Source organism: Rhinatrema bivittatum, chromosome 2, assembly GCF_901001135.1.
Source record: "Rhinatrema bivittatum chromosome 2, aRhiBiv1.1, whole genome shotgun sequence".
Lineage (NCBI taxonomy): Eukaryota > Metazoa > Chordata > Amphibia > Gymnophiona > Rhinatrematidae > Rhinatrema > Rhinatrema bivittatum.
The window spans coordinates 207,684,975-207,709,466 of NC_042616.1; the positions used below are offsets into that span (position 1 = coordinate 207,684,975).

At 40.5% G+C, this 24,492-nt stretch overlaps 1 protein-coding gene across 1 annotated transcript in view; it reads left to right on the forward strand.

Moving 5' to 3' along the window:
• DNAH11 (dynein axonemal heavy chain 11) overlaps positions 1 to 24,492 on the forward strand; it is a 725,796-nt gene that overhangs the window by 144,550 nt on the left and 556,754 nt on the right. The window contains exons 9-12 of the mRNA XM_029589065.1: positions 11,104 to 11,220; positions 15,542 to 15,679; positions 16,883 to 17,007; positions 22,469 to 22,664. Of these exons, the coding sequence (XP_029444925.1) occupies positions 11,104 to 11,220; positions 15,542 to 15,679; positions 16,883 to 17,007; positions 22,469 to 22,664 (576 nt within the window). The remainder of the gene's footprint in view (positions 1 to 11,103; positions 11,221 to 15,541; positions 15,680 to 16,882; positions 17,008 to 22,468; positions 22,665 to 24,492) is intronic.

Below are 24,492 nucleotides of genomic sequence, written 5' to 3' on the forward strand. Positions count from 1 at the left end.
CAATCCTTACAAACACACTTTGCCTAACAGCATCTCACAAAGAGGAGATCAAAGCACACTGCTGTTAGGATGACACCTACAATCTGTAAGAACTCGGAAGGAAGCCGCAAATAGCTTTCTTGCTTACTGGAAATTTCTGTTGCACATTGTCTAGACTTGAGGGCATATGTGGGGGACAATAAATAACATTGCTGAAGGACTTTTCTGACAGATTAGAGTTAGGAGTTTGTAGGAGGACCGATAGTAAAGAAAAAAAGGAAACTCCAGCACTGTTGTGTATTGGACAACTCCATTTAACAGAAACTGTAGGGTTTTTTGTTTGTTTTTGTGTTTGTTTCGTGTTTTGTGTTTGTTTCTTAAGAACATGAACTATGAAAAATTATTGAAAATTATGTTGCTCTTCACTATAGTAAGGTGTGTCACTGAACTGAAGCTAGATATTTGAATGAGAGTTAAGAGAGATTTTATTCAAAAGGGATCATTTCCCATTTCATACCTATGGATAGTCTTTATTGAAAAAGGTCCAAATGTTAGGCTTTCTATCAATGTGTCCCAGCAAGTTTGAACAAGTTTGGCTGCCTTCTTTAACGGATATTTCATTATTCCTCTCAAGGTTTTAAGCCTTAATTGCATACTTAAATATCTTTAAAATGAATAAATAAACCACGAGTCAAAGCCGCTATGCATAATTATATCATTAGTTTAGTAATGTCACTCATGAAACTATGGTCATTAGGCAACAAGAATGGGTGATTGTTCTGAAAAAGAAATATATTTAGATTATTTTAATTTAATGTCTGGTAGATTAATGCCACACATTCTCAGAAGGTTGACGGAGCACTTGGTTAGATGCTCAGGAGAAAGTTATGTGAAACTACAAAAATGAAAGAGGGGTACATATTAGAAATGGGCAGATTGCAAATTTTGTGAGTCACAGATCATAGTACACCAAACATCCTACTGGTGTGCTACAATTCATTTAGGATTTTGTGATTCCCATCCTGTGATTCACAAATCATGTTTTGTGATAGCATTTCCAGTCAGGCGTTGTGTACTCTAATTCCTGGTGGTCTCTTGTTTGATCTCACAAATGGAATGCCACAGGATTAGAATAGGTATGAAGATTTAAATCTTTAATTATTTTTGCACAGCAGTACTGGGAAATATGGGACTCTTCCCAGAAAAAAAATCCCTCCTCTCAGCACAAATTTCTTTCTTCCAAAAGTCTGTTATTTTATCAAACAGTGCTGCAAGTCCATGTCCTCTGAGGTATTGAGGTACTCCCTGGTGAACACAGTTTCTCAGAAATAGCCCTTTCCACTGCGAGATTCTACATCCCCTTCCCAGATACCCTTGCAGCAGCTGGTAAGGGCTCTTAGGCATCCTAAGCAAACCTTTAGACTTGTATCTCTCTACCTAGTTAACTTTGAAATCCATTTGAACCACCCCGAGATTCTGATAATTAAACTCAACAGTCATGTCCACCCCACCACAACACTTCTCTAAACAATCCTTTAGATTGCAGTAGAGGAGGACCAGAAGGCTCATCTGCATACTGCTCCCAGCATCCCCCGGGAAAGGCATCCAGAGGTCACCGCAAGCGATCCAGGGATTGACTTCCACACCCCAGCTTCCAGAGGCCCCGCACGGTTTGCAGTAGAGGAGGACCGGAAGGCTCATCTGCATACTGCTCCCAGCATCCCCTGGGAGAGGCGTTCAGAGGTCACCGCAAGCGATCCAGGGATTGACTTCCACACCCCAGCTTCCAGAGGCCCCGCACGGTTTGCAGTAGAGGAGGACCAGAAGGCTCATCTGCATACTGTTCAAATCCTTCCTTTGATTGAGTGAAGATTAATTTAACTGTGGTGTAAGAGAATTGGTAAGTATAGTTTTCAGAAATTTTTGGGCTTATAAGTTTGGTGAAAGGTGAAACTAAAGGATATATTCTTTAGAGTTTGTGTGTTTCTGAAGTAATAAGCAAGCCAGAGATAGTTAATTCTAGTGTCTGTCTTTCCCACCCACTCAACCCCTGATTTTTAGGCACAAGACACTTTCTCATTAAAAATCAATCAGGGTCTTATCTAAAACATAATATTGTACCAGCCCTTTAATCATCCCCTTGTAGGACACTAGCTGATTAATTACTAAATTCACCGTAAATTCAAAGTACTCTCATTCCAACTCCCTTAGTATCCTAAACTTAACTAGGAACTCAATAATACTAAGATGAAGGCAGCAGTCCAGCAGCAAGAGGGGGGCTTTCCAGTCTTTTGCATTGAGTGTCACATGTATGATTTTTTACCCGCCGGTGAGAGATTGTATGTGTGCACTCTGTGCAAAGAGCTCCTGGCTCTCAGGGAACAAGTCCGATCTCTGAAGGCTAGAGTAGCAGACTTGGAGGAGCTGAGGGAGACAGAGAGGTACATTGACGAGACCTTCAGGGAAATAGTAGCCAAGTCCCAAATCCATTCTGGCAGCCACAGTGCTGCCTTGGATCAGAAAGGTCTCCCAGTAGGAGAACATCACCCTGGTGTAGCAGGAAGTGATCCTGTAGCAAGGACCTGCTCTCCAGGTGATGTATTGCCCTCTCGCACTGAGGGCAAATCTCCCAGGGCTACTGCCTAGGAGGGAAGGGTTAGGCCGGCCATCTTAGTTGGTGATTCGATTATTAGAAATGTAGATAGCAGGGTGGCTGGTGGATGTGAGGACCGCCTGGTAACTTGCCTGCCTGGTGCGAAGGTGGCAGACCTCACGCGTCACCTAGATAGGATTATAGACAGTGCTGGGGAGGAGCCAGCTGTCGTGGTACATGTGGGCACCAACGACATAGGAAAATGTGGGAGAGAGGTTCTGGAAGTCAAATTTAGGATTTTAGGTAGGAAGCTGAAATCCAGAACCTCCAGGGTGGCATTCTCTGAAATGCTTTCTGTTCCACGTGCAGGTCCCCAGAGGCAGGCAGAGCTCCAGAGTTTCAATGTGTGGATGAGACGATGGTTCAGGGAAGAGGGATTCAGCTTTGTAAGGAACTGGGGAAACTTTTGGGGAAAGGGGAGACTTTTCCGAAAGGATGGGCTCCACCTTAACCAGAGTGGAACCAAGCTGCTGGCACTAACTTTCAAAAAGGAGATAGAGCAGCTTTCAAACTAGAACAAGGGGGAAAGCTGACAGTCACTCAGCAGTGCATGGTTCGGAGAAATGTATCCTTGAAGGATACTAATGAAACAGGAGAGTTAGGGCATCGCAACAGAGAGGTTCCATTAAAAGAAAACATAGTTCATATGCCTATATGTAAAAAATCACCAAAGCTAATGATTTCCGAATTATCCCAAACAACTGAAAAGCAGGTTGTTAAAACAAGCAAAAACCACACTTTGAAATGTCTGTATGCCAATGCCTGAAGTCTAAGAAGTAAGATGGGGGAGTTTATTTATTTATTTAAAAGTTTTTTATATACCGCACACTTGGGCAATTACATGTCCGTCTAGGTGGTTTATAGTGTATAGCAGCAAATGATGAAATTGACATAATTGGCATCACAGAGACTTGGTGGAAGGAGGATAACCAATGGGACAGTGCTATATCAGGGTACAAATTATATCGCAATGATAGGGAGGATCAACTTGGTGGGGGTGTAGCACTTTATGTCCGGGAGGGTATAGAGTCCAACAGGATAAAGATCATACAAGAGAGTAAATGCTCAGTAGAATCTATATGGGTAGAAATCCCATGTGTGTTGGGTAAGAGTATAGTGATAGGAGTATACTACCATCCACCTGGACAAAATGGTCAGACAGATGATGAAATGCTAAGAGAAATCAAGGAAGCAAACCAATTTGGCAGTGCAATAATAATGGGAGATTTCAATTACCCCAATATTGACTGGGTAAATGTAACATCAGGACTTGCTAGAGACATAAAGTTCCTGGATGTAATAAATGATTGCTTCATGGAGCAATTGGTTCAGGAACCAACAAGAGAGGGAGCTATTTTAGATTTAATTCTTAGTGGAATGCAAGATTTGGTGAGAGAAGTAACGGTGGTGGGGCCACTTGGCAACAGTGATCATAACATGATCAAATTTAAACTAATAACTGGAAGGGGGACAATAAGTAAATCTGCAGCTCTAACACTAAATTTTAAAAAGGGAAACTTTGATAAAATGAGGAAAATAGTTAGAAAAAAACTGAAAGGTGCAGCTGCAAAGGTTGAGTGTTCAACAGGCTTGGACATTGTTTAAAAAATACAATCCTAGAGGCGCAGTCCATATGTATTCCGCGCATTAAGAAAGGTGGAAGGAAGGCAAAACAATTACCGTCATGGTTAAAAGGTGAGGTGAAAGAGGCTATTTTAGCCAAAAAACATCCTTCAAAAATTGGAAGAAGGATCCATCTGAAGAAAATAGGATAAAACATAAGCATTGTCAAGGTAAGTGTAAAACATTGAAAAGACAGGCGAAGAAAGAATTTGAAATGAAGTTGGCCATAGAGGCAAAAACTCATAATAAAAACTTTAAAAAATATATCCGAAGCAAGAAACCTGTGAGGAAGTCGGTTGGACCATTAGATGACAGAGGGGTTAAAGGGGCTCTTAGGGAAGATAAGGCCATTGCAGAAAGACTAAATGAATTCTTTGCCTCCGTGTTTACTAATGAGGATGTTGGGGAGATACCAGTTCCAGAGATGGTTTTCAGGGGTGATGAGTCAGACGAACTGAATGAAATCACTGTGAACCTGAAAGATGTAGTAGGTCAGATTGACAAACTAAAGAGTAGCAAATCACCTGGACCGGATGGTATGCATCCTAGGGTTCTGAAGGAACTAAAAAATGAAATTTCTGATCTATTAGTTAAAATTTGTAACCTATCATTAAAATCATCCATTGTACCTGAAGACTGGAGGGTGGCCAATGTAATCCCAATATTTAAAAAAGGCTCCGGGGCGATCCGGGTAACTATAGACCAGTGAGCCTGACTTCAGTGCCGGGAAAAATAGTGGAAACTATTCTCAAGATCAAAATTGTAGAGCATATAGAAAGACATGATTTAATGGGACACAGTCAACATGGATTTACCCAAGGGAAGTCTTGCCCAACAAATCTGCTTCATTTTTTTGAAGGGGTTAATAAACATGTGGATAAAGGTGAACCAGTAGATGTAGTGTATTTGGATTTTCAGAAGGTGTTTGACAAAGTCCCTCATGAGAGGCTTCTACGAAAACTAAAAAGTCATGGGATAGGAGGCGATGTCCTTTCATCGATTACAAACTGGTTAAAAGACAGGAAACAGAGAGTAGAATTAAATGGTCAATTTTCTCAGTGCAAAAGGGTAAACAGTGGAGTGCCTCAGGGATCTGTACTTGGACCGGTGCTTTTCAATATATATATAAATGATATAAATGAATAATAGGACTAGGGGGCATTCCATGAAGTTAGCAAGTAGCACATTTAAGACTAATCGGAGAAAATTCTTTTTCACTCAACGCACAATAAAGCTCTGGAATTTGTTGCCAGAGGATGTGGTTAGTGCGGTTTAGTATAGCTGGGTTCAAAAAAGGTTTGGATAAGTTCTTGGAGGAGAAGTCCATTAATGGCTATTAATCAATTATACTTAGGGAATAGCCACTGCTATTAATTGCATCAGTAGCATGGGTTCTTCTTAGTGTTTGGGTAATTGCCAGGTTCTTGTGGCCTGGTTTTGGCCTCTGTTGGAAACAGGATGCTGGGCTTGATGGACCCTTGGTCTGACCCAGCATGGCAATTTCTTATGTTCTTATATACTTTTAAATATAAAACTTTGTTTCTTAGACATTGTGATATGATTTCTGAAATATATGTATGTGTATCTGATGAATGTCCTCTATAATTTTTGGGTAGGCTGCAAAAAAATCAAGAATTGTATATATTAAAGGAAATCCATATTGCATTGGCCGAAGGTAATTTTTGAAATAGCTTGCTGGCTAGGCTAGGATGTGTCCCCTTCTTGCCATACAAAAAAAAAATCTAATTCTGTTCTCAACTCAATAACAGTGACACACTCCCTCCATTACTAAGCATTTTGTGAAGTAATACAAAACTCTTCAAAGAAGCACTCAAATTATATAGCAAACATGCCATATCAAAACAGTACTAAATCTCAGAACTCAAACAGCAACAACAGAACTAATAGTAGACCGGGCCCTAGAACACCAGTACACCTCCTATTAAGAGAATGGAACAAGCAGGATTGCTACAGTTCCCACCACAGAAACTACATGCTAGCTGAATTCCTTACCTCGGTCACATATTCAGAACACAGAAAGCTCCTTGCCAAATACAGAACAAGTGACTTCAAATTATAAATAGAACTATGACAAAAATTGAACCTGAAAAGAAAGAAATTATTTCTTCCTGTGCTGAGCAATGCATTAAGATAAGGGATTCATATTTCCAAAGCTGACACATTCCAATCATTAAACAGAAAATAAAATGTTTTCTTTCCCTACCTTTTTTGTCTTGAGTATTTTATTTTTCTAATTGCTTTAGTTTCATTCTTTTTTTTTCACCTCTTTCTTGTTGGTCTTCTCCTAACTCCTTTTTCAGAACCTCCTTTCCATTTCTTCTTCTCTTGTGTTTTTACTTCCTCCCTTACATCTGTCTCTGACATTGATCTTTCCCTTTTCATTTAATTTCTCTATTTCCCTCTTTTCTGCCTCTATACACTCATACCTAGATTTTATTTCTTCTCCTTTAGTTTTCCTTGTCCCAATATTTTACCTCCCCAGCTCTCTTCATTGCACCTCTCGGCCTTTCATCCTCTCCTCACTGGATTTCTTCCCCCATCAATCTTTCGCTATCTGGTTCCCTTCTCTTCCAATAGCCACCCCTTTTATGGCCCTCACCCTCACATTGATTCTCTCTTCCAAGCATCCCTTCTTACTCACCACCTCCCAACCATTTAATTTCACTCACCATATCTTATGTTTTCCCAACCCCTCCAGTCTGACTTCCTCAAACCTAAATATCCTTTCTCATACTATCCCATCATGCTCTGATTCAATTTCACCCCTAATCATCCCTTCCATGATCTCTCCTTCCCTCCAGTACCCTCCTTGTCTCTCTCATGCACCTTCCTCCTGGCTCTCACACCTGTATATGTGCATCTTGCTCTGTATATATGTATCTTTTTCCCTGGCTAGACAGCCCAAGTGTGCATTATTAATTTCAGAAGATATAGGAGGAGATAGCATTCACCCTTTCCTCATGCTTCCCCAAGCTTTCAACTCCTCCTTAATCTCCCCAACAAGCATTCACTCCCTTTTGACCAGGGGCTACATTAGAGCACAGTAGCTCTTCTCTGCTCTGTTTGCTCCAGGTGCACTTCCTTCACTCCTTGACAGGAGAGAGGGGCTGGATTAGGGAGCAGGGTAGCTCTTAGCTCTGCTCTGTGCTCTGTCTTCTCTAGTCTCACCCCTTCTTCCTCTGTTCCTTGCACGGTGCCTGGGAATGGAAGGCTGGGACAGTAAATAGAACAGCTATTTTCTGCTCCTGAGATTGGGGCACTGGCTAGTAATGGCCTCTCCTGCCTCACCCCAAACTGTAGAACTCTAGGCAAACTAGCTAAATTGCCTAATGGTTGTACCAACTCTGATCAATACCAGCTTTGCAACATGCCTAGGCCCAACTGTCTCAGAGAAACCAAGTTCATGAGAGTCAGTCTATATCTTTTGTGATTTTTTTTAAGCAATATATCCAATCAATGATTCTGCTAACCAGAGTGGGGGGCCTGCTGCTGGCTTCTAACCATCTAACATAATTTAAACTGCATGGTTCACAGTGTGGGTTGGCTGGGAACAGCATCAGGCAGTAGTACATATTTTAAAATGAAAACTAACTTTTACTATGAATTTCCAAGTTGATATTTGGTGACATGTAGAGTACTGTGTTAAGTTATAGTAGTTGTTTCCATTTGGTTTTAACTAATGCAGATGTCTTCTCCTAGATATAACTGTGGAAGATGGACATCTTTTTGGCAAGCAGTTACTCTTCCTTGTTGATCAAGAGAGCTTCATATTCTTGAAAGCTATTAAACATAATGACAATACTCTAAACTTGTGTGTTTACATTATACATGTTTTATAGGTACATTAATGCTTCCAAAGCATTTGTACATTGTTCTAAGATATCTTTGTAGCACAATACTTTATCATCATGTTATGGCATTAAATGCAATTTTTAAATTTAAATGTTACTAGCATAATGGTGGTACAGTAGTATAATTATTCATAGTAGCAGTTTTGACTTGTGATTTATTTGCTTTTGAAATATATTATTATAGCCAAAGCTTTGTGCTCAGAGATTTCAGTTAAGCACACTAAATTTGATATAAATTGGGCCTGTTAAAACTTGTCAAGAAAACTAGCCTGAAGAGCTAAGTGGCTCTTCTACACACTAACTTCATTTTGTGACCTTGGAAAGCAACTTTTATTTCTCTGTGCTTCACTATTTTACTTGTTCAGTGATAAGAGCATAAGAAAAGAAAAAAGGATGCACAAATTGGTTCAAGTTAAACTCAACATAGGCAGATGTCAGCCTGGTTCCAGTTTGACAGTCTGCAGATTTGCGGAGATCCATTCAGTCAGGGCTCAGGAAGAAGTGGTGGTGGTGGCATCAGGTCCCATGATCAGACAAATGACAAAAGCAAGTATCAGCATTGGGAGTGACTTTGGTTCCAATCAGGGACCCAGGGAAGGCTAGGAAACATCTTTGGCCACCACCCAGGCCAGGAAGAAGAGTGAGACAGTCAAAGGGTCAATAAGAAAAAAGTGTGAGAGGGCTGCAGGATGACTCAAAGATTAGAGCAAGGACTGCACTTGGTTGGGGTAGAAAGTGTCTTTGGCTCCTGTTCAGGTCTGGGAAGAGATTGAGATGGATGAGGGGTGATGGGAAGAGAATTGGGGGAGGGAGAAAGGAGAATGGGAGCTGTTGAGGGAAGGAGGGAGGAATAGAGGAAGTGAAAGAAAACTGTACCTAGGGGAAGGGGGGGGGGGAGGGAGGTTTGACATGGAGGAGACTGAGAACATTACACTGTAGTGAGCTGGGTGAGTGTGCACTCTTCAAGAAAGGAATGCACTCATGCATTCCCCTCTGCCCCTTCCCCTGCGTCTCAAATCATTGGGAGTATAGGCAGGAGTACACAGTGAGTGCATTTTGTCCCTGGGAAGTAAGTCTTGGAGGAATTTTAGAATCTGTGGTCCTCACAGATGATGAACTAGTATATATCTTTCTTGTTTGATCATTGCTAATTATTCACTTCCAAAAACATATTTGGTCCTTGGACTACTGCATCTCAAATACGTTTCCTTTGACCATTTTTCCAATATTTTAAAGTCATCCATCTTATCTACCCTTTCTGTCATATCTGCTTTGTTGCAAATTTTCATATCATCTTCAACCAGGCATACTGCTCCTTCTCATCCTTCCCCACTGTCACATTTATAAAAAGAAGATAGCTTTCACTGACTAATCTGTCTTACTTTGACCTTTTGTTTTAGAGATTATTTGATTTTATATTTTGTGTTCGTATTTTGTTAGCTATAATCAGACATTTATTATTTTATATTGTGAAATATTCTGAATATACTTTTGTAATCCTCCCTCAATATAAGAAGGGCAGAATAGAAATATTTTAAAATAACTAAATAATAAAACATAAAATCATAAATACAATAATAAAACTAAACAAGAAATAGTAAATCATAACAAACATTTAAAAAAAACCCCAGTAAGAATATCATGCCTCAAAAGAGGGACTGGGTGGAATTAGTTAACTACTGACAGTTTGTAAGCAATGAAGCATAAGTAGGTTTTTAAATTTTCTTAAACTCCTTGGAATTAGTTAATAGCCTCAGGGAATCTGGACCAGAAACCAAGAAAGTGCGCTTGCTAGTAAGGCCAAGCCTTGCTGTTATAATTGAGGGGGCTTCAAAAAGACATTTGTTCATGGAGAGAAGATGTTTAGTAGGTTGATACTTGTGAAGAGGGAAGCACAGCCAAATGGTAGATGTCTTATGTAAGAAGTTATGAATGATCGAGAGGATTTTGTATTCGAAATGACACAGGAAGCTAGTGTAATGAACAGATAACTGTAGAGATTTGATCTCTATACTTACATTTTCAAGGATTCAAGCAGCAGCATTTTGCACTAACTGTAAAGGGTGTAGAGCGATGTCAGAGAGCCCTAAATTTAGTGCATTACAGTAACAGTGAGACTTTAGTTATTTATTCTGAAGTTGACTGGAATAAAACAAGTAAAACAAGGGCTAAAATGTCTGAATATCTTTAAGAATAGTTACCTCTCTCGGCATGTAAGAGCCCCAACTAAATTAGGAACAGTTTTTGTTCTTATGATTGGTAACCATGTGGTGATTATGAATGACCTAGAGGATATGGAACATTTTGGGAGCAATGATCACAACATGGTGTCTTTTGTGATCATGTCAAATGCAGAAAGACAAAAAAGAAAAAACCATGGTACATTTTAAAGGGTCAAATTTAACATTATGTGTATAATTTGCTGGTTAGGGCGAAATAGGACCCATAAGTTATTGGTAAAAATATCAAAGGGAAATGGGACTTTTTAATTTTTAAAGATTTTACCTATGATAAACACACACACAAAAAAAACACAAAAACACTTTGCGCTGAAACTGAGAATGCTGTGAACTCAGGGATGAAGAGACCCGCCCCCCCTGATGTCATCACGCTCAGCGGCGAGCCGGTAAACGGCCACATTCCACCAGGCATCGCGCCGAAGAGGTGCGCCAAAGGGGCATTTCCCTTTGTGCACCCCTTCGTGCAATCCTTTGTGCTACGCTTATTTTAATTCCCTTAAGTTTTCCTTTGTTAATTAACCTTTTTCATAGTGTTTAGTAATCCTTTGTTTATTAAATATGTTCAATGTATGTGACTTAGGAAACCTATTTTCCTGCATACTCTGTTTTTAATGTAAACCGGTATGATTTGTATCTGATACAAGAATGTCGGTATATAAAAATGCAAAATAAATAAATAACTAGATTAAAAGCGTAAGCTTTCTTCATGAAAACAACTTCCTTTTGTATTTAACAGGAATTTGAAAAAGACTACATTGATTTTAAGGACAAAATACTAGATTTTGACCGTCGGATTGGATCAATCCTTTGCTTAGCTTTCAATGACTCTTCTGGTCTGGAAGCAGTATTCAAGGTATGTTAATAGATTTTTGTTGGTAAAAATGCAGTATAACTAATTGGGCTACTTCCCTCCTCCCAAAGCTATTAAATAATGTGAAGAGAAACTTCTAAATATTCTGTGTGTCTGTTTTATGTACTTTGGATAGCATTTAAGGTGTATCTCTTTATTTTTGTTTTGTGTGTTCCTGGGATGTCCTGAATTTTGATGCCCTGTTGTAGCTTGTTTCAATAGACTTTTAAATCCATGCACAGACAATATATTAAATAAACATGAAAGTCCTGTTTTTTTGTATTTTTATCATAATGGAAACTGTATGTTTGTATATTATTTTACCTTCATTTTTAAATATTTGTCAAATGATTGTTTTTACAGATATGTTTTATCTTGATGTATATGTTGATGGGTGCAATTCATCTTGGGCAATTTTATTAAAAGGGGCGGAAAATAAAAATTTTAAATAAATGCATGACTAAAGATTTAATGGAGTATATTCACAAAATTACTATGAAAGGGGAGGTGCTATTGCTAGGGGATTTCAATCTGCCAGACATTGATTGGGACATCCCAGCTGCATTGTTTTCTAGAAGCAGGGAGAGCTTGGATTCTCTGCAGATAGAACTGTTCCGTCAAATGGTAATGTAGCCAGTACCTGGACCTGGTGCTTACTGATGTTGTAGACAATCATCTGGAATCCAGTGATCATCAGATGGTGAAGTTCAGTATTAGAGCGCAGCATATGAAGGCTCATTCAATGGTGAGGGTTCTAGACTTTAGGAAACTTTGTTATAATGGAGTTGCTAGCTGGAAAGGAAAATCTAGGGGAGCTAGAAGAGCAATAGGCAAATCTAAAAGGAGATGATGTAAGGGCAGCTAATCTTTTTGTTAGGAAAGGAAAGAGGAAAAAGAGGCCACTAAGGTTTTCTAAAGAAGTAGCTGAAAAAGTATGGATGAAAAGGTTAGTGCTCATAAATTACAAGATATCACAAAAAGAGGAATATGGGTGACAATATCTGGAAAAGCCAAGAAAAGTTGGGACAATAGTCAGAATGCAAATGAGAGAAAAAATAGCAAATACAGTAAAATGGGGGGTATTGAAGAATCAATGTCTTGATGGTTCCGTTGTTTCCTTACATGCCCGTGACAGGATAAAATCTTTCACGCCACCATGTTCCATGTTCTAATGCTCACTCCTCTGTCATTCTTTTGTGTGCTTTCTGGGTAACTCCGATGCTTTATGGGGCTAGATCAAAGAAAACAGGAAGTGCAAATCTCATTGGCTCAGAGGAAACTATGGAACATGTATGTCATCACCATCTTCTGGCAATTAACCCTGTGTCTACTGGCTTTGCTTTGTCCTGATATAAGCCAGAGCAGGCAGAAGACACGATACCCGCCTGTACTTGTTGGCAAAGAGTGTTTAAGTGCAGTTTAATGCCAAATTCCTCTTAGGCAAATGCTTCTTTCTTTCCAGTACATAAGGGCACACTAGCAGGGGGACTTGTAAGCTCAGGGAAAGGTTAAGGGCCAAATGTGTTTCAGAATTTACACCCGCCTCACATGTGTTTGCTTATTTGCTTTAGTGTTCACCAGGAGGATGCTGTGTACAACAAGGTTCAAGGCAAGGAAGTGGGTAGGTCATTAGCTGGGCCCGGAGTATTGCGATAGCAGCATCACTGAGGTGGGTGGTAGGATGTTAGGGAGAGGATTAACTGGAAATGGAGATCTTAGGATGTAGTGGTATTGCTGAGAGAATGAGGCAAGGCTTGAAGTTGTAGGCAGCATTCTAGGGGGGGGGAAGGCTTGGAGATAGGAAGGCATCGTGGATTGGGTGGAAAGCATCATGGAAGGGCAGCGAGAGAGAAGGTAGGGTGATGCAGGAAGATGTGATGAACAAGGCACAAAGGAAGTGTTGGGGAATACTGGGTTGGCAGTCTAAGGTGTTTAAGGGGGCAAAAGTGGCTACTACAGTGTAATAAAGTGGATATGTTACTAAAGTGTTGTAATGCTTAAGTGACTAGGGGGGGGGAAAACATTTGGGAGAGGGTGCAGAGTGCTTGGGAATGTAATGTACAAACGTTTGGTGACTGGCAGTTTGTTTTATTTATTAATGTCCAGACGTTTGATATTCCACCTCTTTTAAAAATCTGTCTCAGAGCGGAGTATTATTAAATAGGGATGGCTAATAGGAATACCAGACATACATTTGTTTAAGGGTATTTTGCAATTCCAGTGAGTTAGTCTTGGGCATAATGGGTATTTCTACCATTAGCAAACAGATCGAGGAAAGGCCTGGATGAAGAGCCATTCCTTTGCTTTCTTCTAGAAGGTGTGGTAGGACAGGAACAGGATCTTGCGTGTCTTCTCTTGCCACTTCCCTGCTCTGATTAAGTCTTCTCAGCCAGAATAGAACTGTCTGCTGTTGTCAGGGCAACAGACTGAGTGTAATGAAGACTGGCAGTTGGGAATTGTGTGGGTGTTTTTTTTTTATTTTTTATTTCATTTAAATAAGAGAAGTAGCCTAAGGCATTATTAATATGTGAAGCCTGTTGAGCTGGGTATCAGAAAAAAAAATAAAAAATCCACACTACTGACTTTTGGGAGAGACTCGAAAGTACTACGAATGGCATAAATGGACTCTTGGTAAAACCTAATGTTGGTTACAAAAATAAAATTAAAAAAAAATCTGTGGCAATAAGGAGTTTATTCTTTACAGCTTTGACAACTTATCAGTAAACATTTTGACCTTGTGTTTGTAATTTATGTGATAGTCTCACTAAGTAGGCCGACCCTGTGGCAACTACAAACAGAAGAACATTTTTAAGTCAAAATTTCTTCAGAGGCTCCATCAAAAGATCAGTGTTTAGTGCCTGCATTTATGTTCAGACCTATCTGAAAACCTCACTATCTACCTGCAGCTGATTTATCAGAATCCTTCAGCATCCTTAAAGACTAAATGGATTGATATCTAGATAATTTAATAGTTACTATTCATGAAATATTAACCACTAACTTGACATGTAGGTGACTTAATGAAATGGTTCACAGTTCTAATTGTTTTTCCTTAACAAATTACCATCTCTGACATGCTTTCCTGTTCTTATACTGCTTAGGCTGGTACACTCTGTGATATTTAAAAAATAATGTTCTGGTTTGACCTTTCCACATATCTCTGTTATTGGATTCTGAACTTATTACATCACAACAGTATCACAAGAAGTTGAGAGAGAGGGGAGATGAGCCAACAACATTAGCTGGGAAGAGGAGAGAAATGAGAGGGAAGGGGAAGCAAGATTGAAAGAGGCATCGTAGAGGTAGTGGGAGGGAAGCAGGGGGAGTGAGCCTGGATGCTCAATGGAGGAAGAGGAGAAGATGGAGCTCGGAAGGGACATATCAGCAGGTGGTCGGAGGGGAGGAGTGAGGCCAGGAGATGCAGTGGTTAGGGGAGCAAACCTGAGAAATATCATGGGGTTGGAAAGAATGGGGAATATGACTGGGAAGTTCAGCAGGGATAGAGAGGACTCAAGGCAGGGATGGTAGGAAAGGAACATATTTAGAAGCATGAACATGAGGTGGGAAGGAGGAAGAGGTGGGGATTGGAATACAAAAGTAGCCTTATTGGGCATCATTGGGATGAAAGGGGCTAGGTTCACCAACATCCTCATGGAGGTAGATGGGAGGAGTCAGGGTTTGACATTGTCATCACAGGATATGGGAATCATAATGAATGGAGAAGACAATGCTGGACTTATTGTTACAGAATTGAAAAGGTGTGGGGCTCAGCATCATCACAGAAAGCATGGGAGAGGAGAGATGAGGAGGAACAGTATTGGGAGCAGTAGGGTAGGACACAAGACAGTGTTGGTATTTCAAGGAGAGATAGCATGAGGAGGAACAGTATCAGTCCACTGAAGGACGAGAGAGAGAAGTAGAGCAGTATTGGGATCAAGAGATAGATAGGGTATGGTGGAGCTGGGGTGTGGGTTGGTGCAATGTTGGGTCTACTGAGAGGGTAAGTCGAATCATCTGGATGGGAAGTAGGAGGGTAGTAAGGAGAGGCTGAAGCTGGGGTAAAGAATGAGTGCTATAGGTGGGGCATATGGAAGAGTGCATAGGATACCGTCTCCACACTGATCCCAGTTGTCTGTGTCCATGAGCTATCAGCCGTTCTATCTGCTTTTCTGTGTATGATCCATGCTATGTAGTAATGGCTGGATACAGGCAGCTTGTTAAAAAGGGTTCAAGGCTTTGCCAACAGAACTCTAGAAAGGCACAAAATGTCTGATTTTCTCACCTTCTAGTAGACTGAAAGTAACTTCTACTTTTTTTTCAATAGTTATTGGCCATGTCTGGTTATTTTCTGGAGAGATCGGTCATCATGGAGAGTTTTAGCCCAAATTACACCATTTTACTACAGATGTTTGATGAAGAACTAGATAAATGTAAACAGTTGTATGATGAGCACCTTAAAATGGTACGTAGTAAAGGAGAAATGGATATTTTTCAAAGTAACCACTGGTTGAAACTTTTAAAGAAATTTTTCCTTCCTTGCTTATTTATATATCAAGGGCAAGAGGCTTTCTAAGAGATCTTTCATTAAATGTATAAACTGGATTTCTTCAATTTTACTTAAACTTTTTACAGGGGACCTGTTTAAGGCATGGAGGATGAGGGCAAAAGAATCTTAGCCTGTACCTAAAAGAGAGAACTTTTAGTAAGGGATGTTTCAGACTATCCTGTTCATATTTTCTCTTTTTGGGAGAGGGCAAAGAAAAAGGCAAACCTGGTAAAATTCACAATAATCCTTTTTCTTATGAAAATATTCACAAGGCTTATTTTTTTTTGTTGATTTTTTTGTCCTGGCTATTTAGTTCTGTTCTTTGGGTTTGCAGCTCAAACTCTACCAAGGCTGCGAAGCACTGAGTCTTCATTCATATCTACCTGCATTTTCCCCCATGATTTATGAGCCCTTTTGTCTAAGCCATTGCCACAGTAGTCTTCTGCTCCCTCTGGAACCTAGTATGCATACACCTTGAGCCTGGCCAGTAGATTCCTCTGCTCTGTGATGGCAGCCACTCCCTTCTCTCTCCTTCTCCCATTTGCCCCCTCCAAGAGGGTGCAGTGACTGCTGCCTCTGTAGCATTCCCACCCTTGCCAGTCAGAGGACTATAAACTTGGCTAAAGAATCACACCCATTTCTGCATGGCTATAGGCCCCTTTGTTTTCAGTTTTTATTTTATTTTACCTAGGAATTTATCTGTGTTTATTCCAATGAGAACAAAAAATGGGAGAAATCACTGGGAAAAAAAAAGACCCATAATTTTCCCAGGTAAATATGTTTGTTCTTATAGGAATAAACACTGATAAGCTATGTGGAAAAATAAAAATAGACCACAATGGTACCTATTCATAACACAGCAAGGTCTGTCTTACACATTTTCACACATAGTTTAGACATTGCCCTGATAATGTGCTGATACCTGCACTTTATATCTATCTCGGTGTGTGTTAAGACTAAACATGAAATCTAGCCTTTTTTTTTGACAGATAGCAACTGAAAATAAAATGGGGAGGTGGGAAAGTGGGAGATAAGGAGAAGTCATGTAAAGCTACAGTATTACATCCACTGTAGTCTCTTCTTGAAAGTTTAATTCTCTGTTTTTCTTATAACATACAGGTGAAAAGTGGGTGTGAAATAATAAACAAGAACATGCCATTGACCTCAGGAAATCTGAAATGGGCAAAACAGCTTAAAGAACGAATACAGACGTTTTGGTCAGATTTCACATTCGTTCACCACCCGTGAGTTCCCAGCTCAGTTTTTTGAATAACAAAAGTGTTGTTCAGCCTGGTTTTGTTTTGCCATGCACAGCTGACACTCTGTGACCAGTTGTCGATTGGTTGCATGTTTTGGTCTGAAGGGTAAAGGCCTCTGAACTTTCTAAAATCCTGTGGTGCGCAAGTGTGAATCAGCAGTGCACATCTCACAGAAATTATTTAATGTGAAACTGTTACATTAGAAAACATGAGGGGCCCGTGTTTGTAGAATAAATAAACAAGTGTGCAGACACGGCATCAACTAAAGTTAGCCAGATAACTTGTCCTGGATATTCAGTGGTGTAAAAAAAATTCAAAACCCTTCATGCAGACCTCCTGGCCTGTATCAGAGGCCCTTTTCCCCATTAAATATATACGGTATATAAAAAAAAATTATTTTTGAAAACATTGCTAAAATCAACAAGGCTATGATCAGGGAGAGCCATGGTTTATGTTTTAAAAACAGTCTTTAAAAGGTGGGATTTTAGACAGAATTTGAATATGACCAGAGAGGTAGGATTTGGAAGTGAAGAAAGGCACAGATGGGAGCAGCTTGCCCAATGAATTGAGTTTGTGAGAAGGCATGTGGGGTGAGATAGGAGAAGTAATAAGTGACTGCATCTGTAGGTGAATAGAAGCTTGAACCGTATATGGAAGAAGAGAAGCCAGTTTAGTGACTTGAGAAGAGAGGTTACATAACAGTGGAGGACGATAGGTCATGCAACTGGATTTGGAATAGATTGTAGTGGGGATGGACGGTTTGCTGAGAGACCTGTAAGGAACAGGTTGCAGTAGTTTAAGCAGGCAGTGATGAGAATATAAGAAGATAGGTTTGCCTTATTGGGTCAGGCCAAATGTCCAAGCCCAGCATCCTGTCGCTGACAGTTGCCAATCCAGGTCACAAGTACCTGTTAGGATCCCAAAGAATATGTCCAGTCCTTCATACTCATAACCACAGAAAGGCAGGGGCTTTCCCAAGTCTACATGGCTAATAATGGTTTATGAACTTTTTCTCCAGGAACTTGTGTAATCCATTTTTAAACCCAGCTACACTAACTGCTTTCACTATATCCTCTGGAAAAAAATTCCACAGTTTAATTGTGTGCTGAGTGAAAAAAATACTTAATCTGATTGTTTTCAATGTGCTACCAGTTAGCTTCATGAGTGGACCATAGTCTTAACACTATTGGAAAGGGTAAATAACCATTCCCAATTATTTGTTCCATCCCACACATGATTTTGTAGTCCTCTATCATTATCTCTTCTCAGCCATTTTTCCTCCAGGCTGAAGAGCTTTAACCTTTTCTTTACCTCACTCGTCGTCGCCATAACGCATAGTGCGATGCAAATGTTTAAAGGGGGAGGGATTGAGGAGGAGTTGAGGGCAGGAATTCTGTAAGTGGGCTGGCTTCGCAAAGTGGGAAGCCACAAAGCATGATATCACACAGTTTTAATGCCGAAAATAACTACACCTTTTTCAACAGCATTAAGCTGTGCGATATCTTGCGATATGCACATAATGCAATTTGCGATTTTTTTTCGCAAATTCCATTTTCGGCATTTTGAGGCTGGGGAAGGACCTGAGATGTGGGAGGAGATGGGTGGGGAGAGGGAGGAGGAGGGAGAGAGAGAGAGCAAGCCTCTGGGGGTGGCATCATAGAAAGCAGCTATTTATGCAACTATAGGAGGCCAACCTAGTAACTTGAGGTGAGGTTTAGGTATTAGTGTAGGGGTTAGGGCCACTTTTACATACAGAGTGAGACATACAAACAGAACAGTACACTCTTGTGAAGACTTGATGTCCTTCGGAGTGAGGAAGCTCACACAACGATGAGATTTGTAAATGTTCTCTCAACCTAGCTTGATGTTAGCCAGGTAGAGAGTCCATCAAGCTAGGTTGAGAGAATATTGTACAAATCTTATCGTTGTGTTAGTTTCCTCACTCCGAAGGACACCAAATCTTCACAAGAGTGCACTGTTCTGTTTTTATGTCTCACTCTGCATATAAAGGGGCCCCTAACCCCTACACTAATACCTAAACCTCACCTCAAGTTACTAGATGGGCCTCCTATAGTAGCACAAATAGCTAACTACTACAAGGGTCTCTAGCTCTCTCTCTCTCTCTCCTGTGCGAAGCGCTAAGATAATGCACATTGCGATAAAAAGGCTATTACCATAAAACATGCCCCTTTTCCTATTGCATGCAATATTTGCTGCATTTTGATAAATCTAGGCCTAAGTTAGTACCTGAGGCAATGGAGGGTAAAATGACTTGTCTAAGGTCACAAGGAACATCAGTGGGGTTTGAACGCTGGTCTCCTGGTTTGTTGCCCAGTGCTCTAACCACTAGGATTCTCCTCAAATGGCAACACTGCAAATATTACAATAGGCCCTAGAACACCAATACACGTTCTATTGGGAAAATAGAACAAGCTAGGCTGCTATAGATCCCTACACAGAAACTACATGCCAGCAAAATAGCTCCCCTGGGTCACATATGCAGAATACAGACAGACCCTGACCAAATATAGAATAAAGAGTCCAGAAAGTATAAACGTGCTGAGAACTGAACTGGAACCCACAACAAGCCAGGCTCTAGATGCAGAGCAACAATGGAAAACAAAAACATAAACATTTTTCATAAACATTAAATAAAATAGAGAAATATAAAACATATAATCATAGTAAAATAATATTCATAAATAGAATACATATTTCAAACCAGTTAATGAATAAAATATTCACAATTTCTCAAACACCAATACAATATTTCCAAAAATCCAGTAATTAAAAAGTTCTAATATTTCAGTCAAAAAACCAATAAAATATTTAAAAACAGCAAAAACATCAAATTGCACCCAATAATTAAAACAAATAAGGATTAAAAAATCTCCTGCTCTCTCTCCATACCTAGGATCTTTTGATTTCCTGCCACCCTGAGATTTTAATGGATTCAGGGAGATAGGGCTGCACAAACTTTATCTGCTCTCTCTCTCACACATTAACATATTGATTTTCTCACACACTCCCTGTCTCATATGCATGCCTGTGCTCTCACACATACTCCCTATCTCCCTCAGACACACAATGAGGTAGATCTTAAAAAAGGACGTGCACGCGTACTTTTGTTCGCGCAACCGGCGCAAACAAAAGTACGCCGGATTTTATAAGATATGCGCGTATCTTATAAAATCCGGGGTTGGCGCACGCAAGGCTGCGCAAAATTGGCAGCCTGCCTGCGCCAAGCCACGCAGCCTGCCTCCGTTCCCTCCGAGGCCGCTCCGAAATCGGAGCGGCCTCGGAGGGAACTTTCCTTCCACATCCCCCCACCTTCTCCTCCTCCCTTCCCCTATCTAACCCACCCCCCAGCCCTACCTAAATGCCCCCCCACCTTTGTTGTGCAAGTTACGCCTGCTTGAGGCAGGCGTAACTTGTGCGCACCGCCTCGGCATCCCCCGGCACAGGCCGCAGTGCCGGGGGACTCGGGACCGCCCTCCCGACCCGCCCCAGACCGCCCCTGTCCCTGGACATGCTCCCGGACACACCCCCGGCCTGCCGACATGCCCCCTCCCGCCCCTTTTACGAAGCCCCGGGACTTACATGCGTCCCCCGGAGCTTTGCACGCGCCGGCGGCCTATGCAAAATAGGCGCGCCAGCACAGGGCTTTTAAAATCTACCCCAATGTGTGTGCGCGCGCATGCCTGTGAGAGCCTATATGTGATACATAGGCTCTCACAGGAGCACACACACATACACACACATCTACACAGGCTTTCACCCAGACACACACACATGCACATAGGCTCTCACATGGCCACACACACAAACTTTCACACAGACACGCACAAGCGTACTGGCTTTGCTGGTGGCCTATCTTCTTCATCCGCAAGCAGTTTGGCTTTGCTGGCAGCTCTGCAGCCTCTTCTGTTGCCACCACCCTGTGCAAATGCACGGTATACACACCCGGTCACGCCAGGTCTGCCTGCTATCTCATTCACCTCCAACAACAACCCAAAAGTATTCCTCAAACCCCTCATCAGTCATGCACAGCTCCTCATCTGATGCTGATGCAGACAAGGAATAATCCATCCATAGTCAATTCTGACAAGGACGTTGTAGACAAAGGTAAAGTCTGCAGCGTTGTAACTGTTTTTATGGGGGATGTATCAAGTTGCCAAGAAATCTTGGAAGGTTGAATAAGATTAGGCTGGGGACCAGATGAACAATCAGGATACTTACTGAGTAACACTGGCTCTCTAGTACTTGCCTCTAGAAACCCCCTCTTTACAAGAAAGGGAAGAATAGACAACTGGCACATCTCTCCTAAAGGAGAGGGGGAAATCCCTCTTCTGTTTGGCCATTGTTATAAAAGCTAAAACTATATTTAAAATGAGAGATCAGTTAACACCTTCAATCATGGAGCAGCCATCTTGGATCTTTCTTTCTGTTTTTGCTAATGCATGGAATATATCTAGTTTGGGCTTCTAAGATAGAGTTTTTAAACAGCATCCACATTAAATGCAAATTTTTAGCCTTTGCAGCTGTTCCTCCTAATTTTTTTCTAATTTCCTTATTTTATCAGTCACCTTGTTTAAAGTTAAATGCTATTGCAGTAGTTTTCCTTAATTTGGACCTTTCTCATTAAGAACTTATGTCTTATAATTAGGAAAGAAGTGACATCACTCAGGGATATATTAATTTTGAACATGTAGGTACCTTAAATCTTATTAAACAACAAAAACCCTAAAGTTTATAGTTAGTGGCAGTCTAATCTGAAGACCTCTTTTCACATTATTGCTGTTCTCACCTAATATTACCTCTTCCTTAATGACTCACTTTTGTCACTTGGATTTCATTGTGCATGACATCAAAGCCCCATTATACTTGGCAGGGGCAGACTGACAGTGATCTGAGCCCCTGGGCAATAAGGGTCATTGGCCCCCTAACCACCCATCGGAGGCTAGGGGATAGTTCTGTGGACCCTTGGGCACTGCTCTTCTGCACGAATGGTCAATCTGCTCCGACACCTGGGATGGACAAAGAGTAGTAAATCAAAAGGAGCAATATATTAACCCAGGATATAAACTGATTTACGATGGTGCGTGCTTTAAAATAACAACAACAAGTGAAACATAGAGCCTTTCCTTTCCTCTTCTATATTCACGGACCAGCAAGGTAAGGCAACGGCTGATATTTTGGAGTTATGTTCTGGCTTTTCATTGGATAAATTCTCTTTGAGCCCTGAACAGACCTTTGGCTCTGCAAATGCGAGAGCAGCTGCTCAACTCCATCCAAGCCTTTTATGGTTTCCCCTTATCTGCATCTTTCCATAGCACTCCTTGAGAAATTGTTTTATGCAGGTATAATATTTTGGCTTAGTTTTAATTTTTTACAGGTGAACACAACCATTACATATGTACTAAATCAATATTTTATATTTTTCCAGAAACTTGGAAGGTACAGAAGCTGCTGTAGTTTATCAGAAATATATGGAGATGTTGACTTTACTTGACCAGTATGAAGATGAGGTCTATGAAGGATGGGTAACTCAGGTGGACGAAGTCTGTCAGTTTAATTTAGATCAATCACTAATCAAACGTAATCTCCAAGATGGTCTTTTGAGTGTAAATTTTGACTCAAAGGTATGATTTATTTTTATTCTTTGCATCAAGTGCATTTGTAATTGTTAGGCTTTTGGAATTTTGATAGGTATCAGACTGACAACAATGGAAACTGAAGTTCTCCATTTATCTATAGACAAAGAAAAGGATACATGTTTGCTTTGTGTAGCTTGCATGCATCCCCACAGTGCCTTGTACCCCAGTCTTTTTCTAGAGGAATTACTTCTAGAGGAGAAAGGGTTTTTTTGCTGTGGTTGATCTCTATTTTTTTTTTAATTTATACTTTATTGAATTTCATGCCATTTTAACAATGCACATGAAAAAAGAAAAGTTTGTTTTACATCATCAGAATTCAAACAGAAATACTTTTACATAATTATTAATGTAAAACCAAATAACCAGCCCACTTAATGGAGAGCCACCCAAGGAAACATTTCAAAAGAAAATAACTCAAAAATAAACAAGTTAATTTAAGGAGACGAGCCTTACAAATTTTTTACACCAGTTAAATATTCTCAACTTCTGGGGTTGTTACAATGTCCTGTCCTCCTTTATCTGCAAGAACATTTTCAAGGTGGATTGGTTCAAGAAAAACAAATCTGTTTTTTTGATAGGTAACCAAACACTTGCAGGGAAATTTAAGATAGAAAGTTGCCCCTAGGGCCAAAGCCTTCTGTCTTAGTAACAAGAACTGTTTCCACCTTGCTTGGGTATCCTTAGATACATCCGGAAACACTTGGATTCTCTGGCCACAGAAACTAAATTCTTTATTTCGAAAGTACTTCTGAAGTACTAAATTTTTATCCTGTTCCAGGCTAAATTCTACTATTAAAGTAGATCTAGACTGGATATCATCCACTGAGGCCTCTAAAAAAGCCGTTAAATTGGGACTATCCGTAGTTAAAACCTCTATTTCCCCCTCAGGTAACAATGCTTCTCTTCTCTTTGTTGAAATATAATACATCTTGGATATAATCAGATCTTTAGTAATACCCAAAATTTCCCTAGAATATTTATTAAATAATTCTTGAGCTGATAATAACCTAGTAATAGGGAAATTTAGAAATCTTAAATTTTTTCTTCTCATGGCATTTTCAAGACCCTCCAATTTTCTATACATAATTAAAGAGTCTTTCATAAAGGCCGTCCCAGTGGCTTGCAAAGCTGATATTTGCTTTGAAGATGTTCCACATTGCAATTCTAGTTGTTGTAATCTTTTACCGCGATCATCCAGATTTTTCCCAGTTTCCTTTGAAAAATTGGAGGATTGACTCATGGACGAAGATAACATCTTCTCCAATTTTGTAACCGCCCTCCACACATCTACCAGCGTTATATTTTCAGGATTGACTGTTCCTTCATTCAAATTATCAGAGATCTCATGTCCAACCATATTTGTAGGGTAAAGTCCTTCCTGACCTGCTGATAGCTCTGCTGGCACAGCTAAAGATGTCAAAGCTGGCAACTCTGGGGCATTAGAATCTATTGCCCCATTGCTCTCAGCAGACACATTGGGACACTGGTTATTGGCAGGACTTATGGAAGCTCTGGAAGAAAAAGAAATATCCGGAATAGCCTCCCTAGAGGGTTGACTCACCGGTCTCATAAGGGATTGGTCCATTGGCCCCGAAACTTCTTTCCTGACTGGAGTGGAGATCACCATTCTAGCCTTCCTCTTTCTTCCCATCGATATTCACACACTCACAAATATCCTATTCCAAGGAAAAATCAAAAACTCTCCCTTTGATGCGCCCCTTTGGTGCGCGGCTTTGGCAGCACGCCGGCGGCTGCGCGCCACAGCCCCCGGATTAAATAGGGGCAGTCGGGCTGAAGATGATGTCAGAGGTAG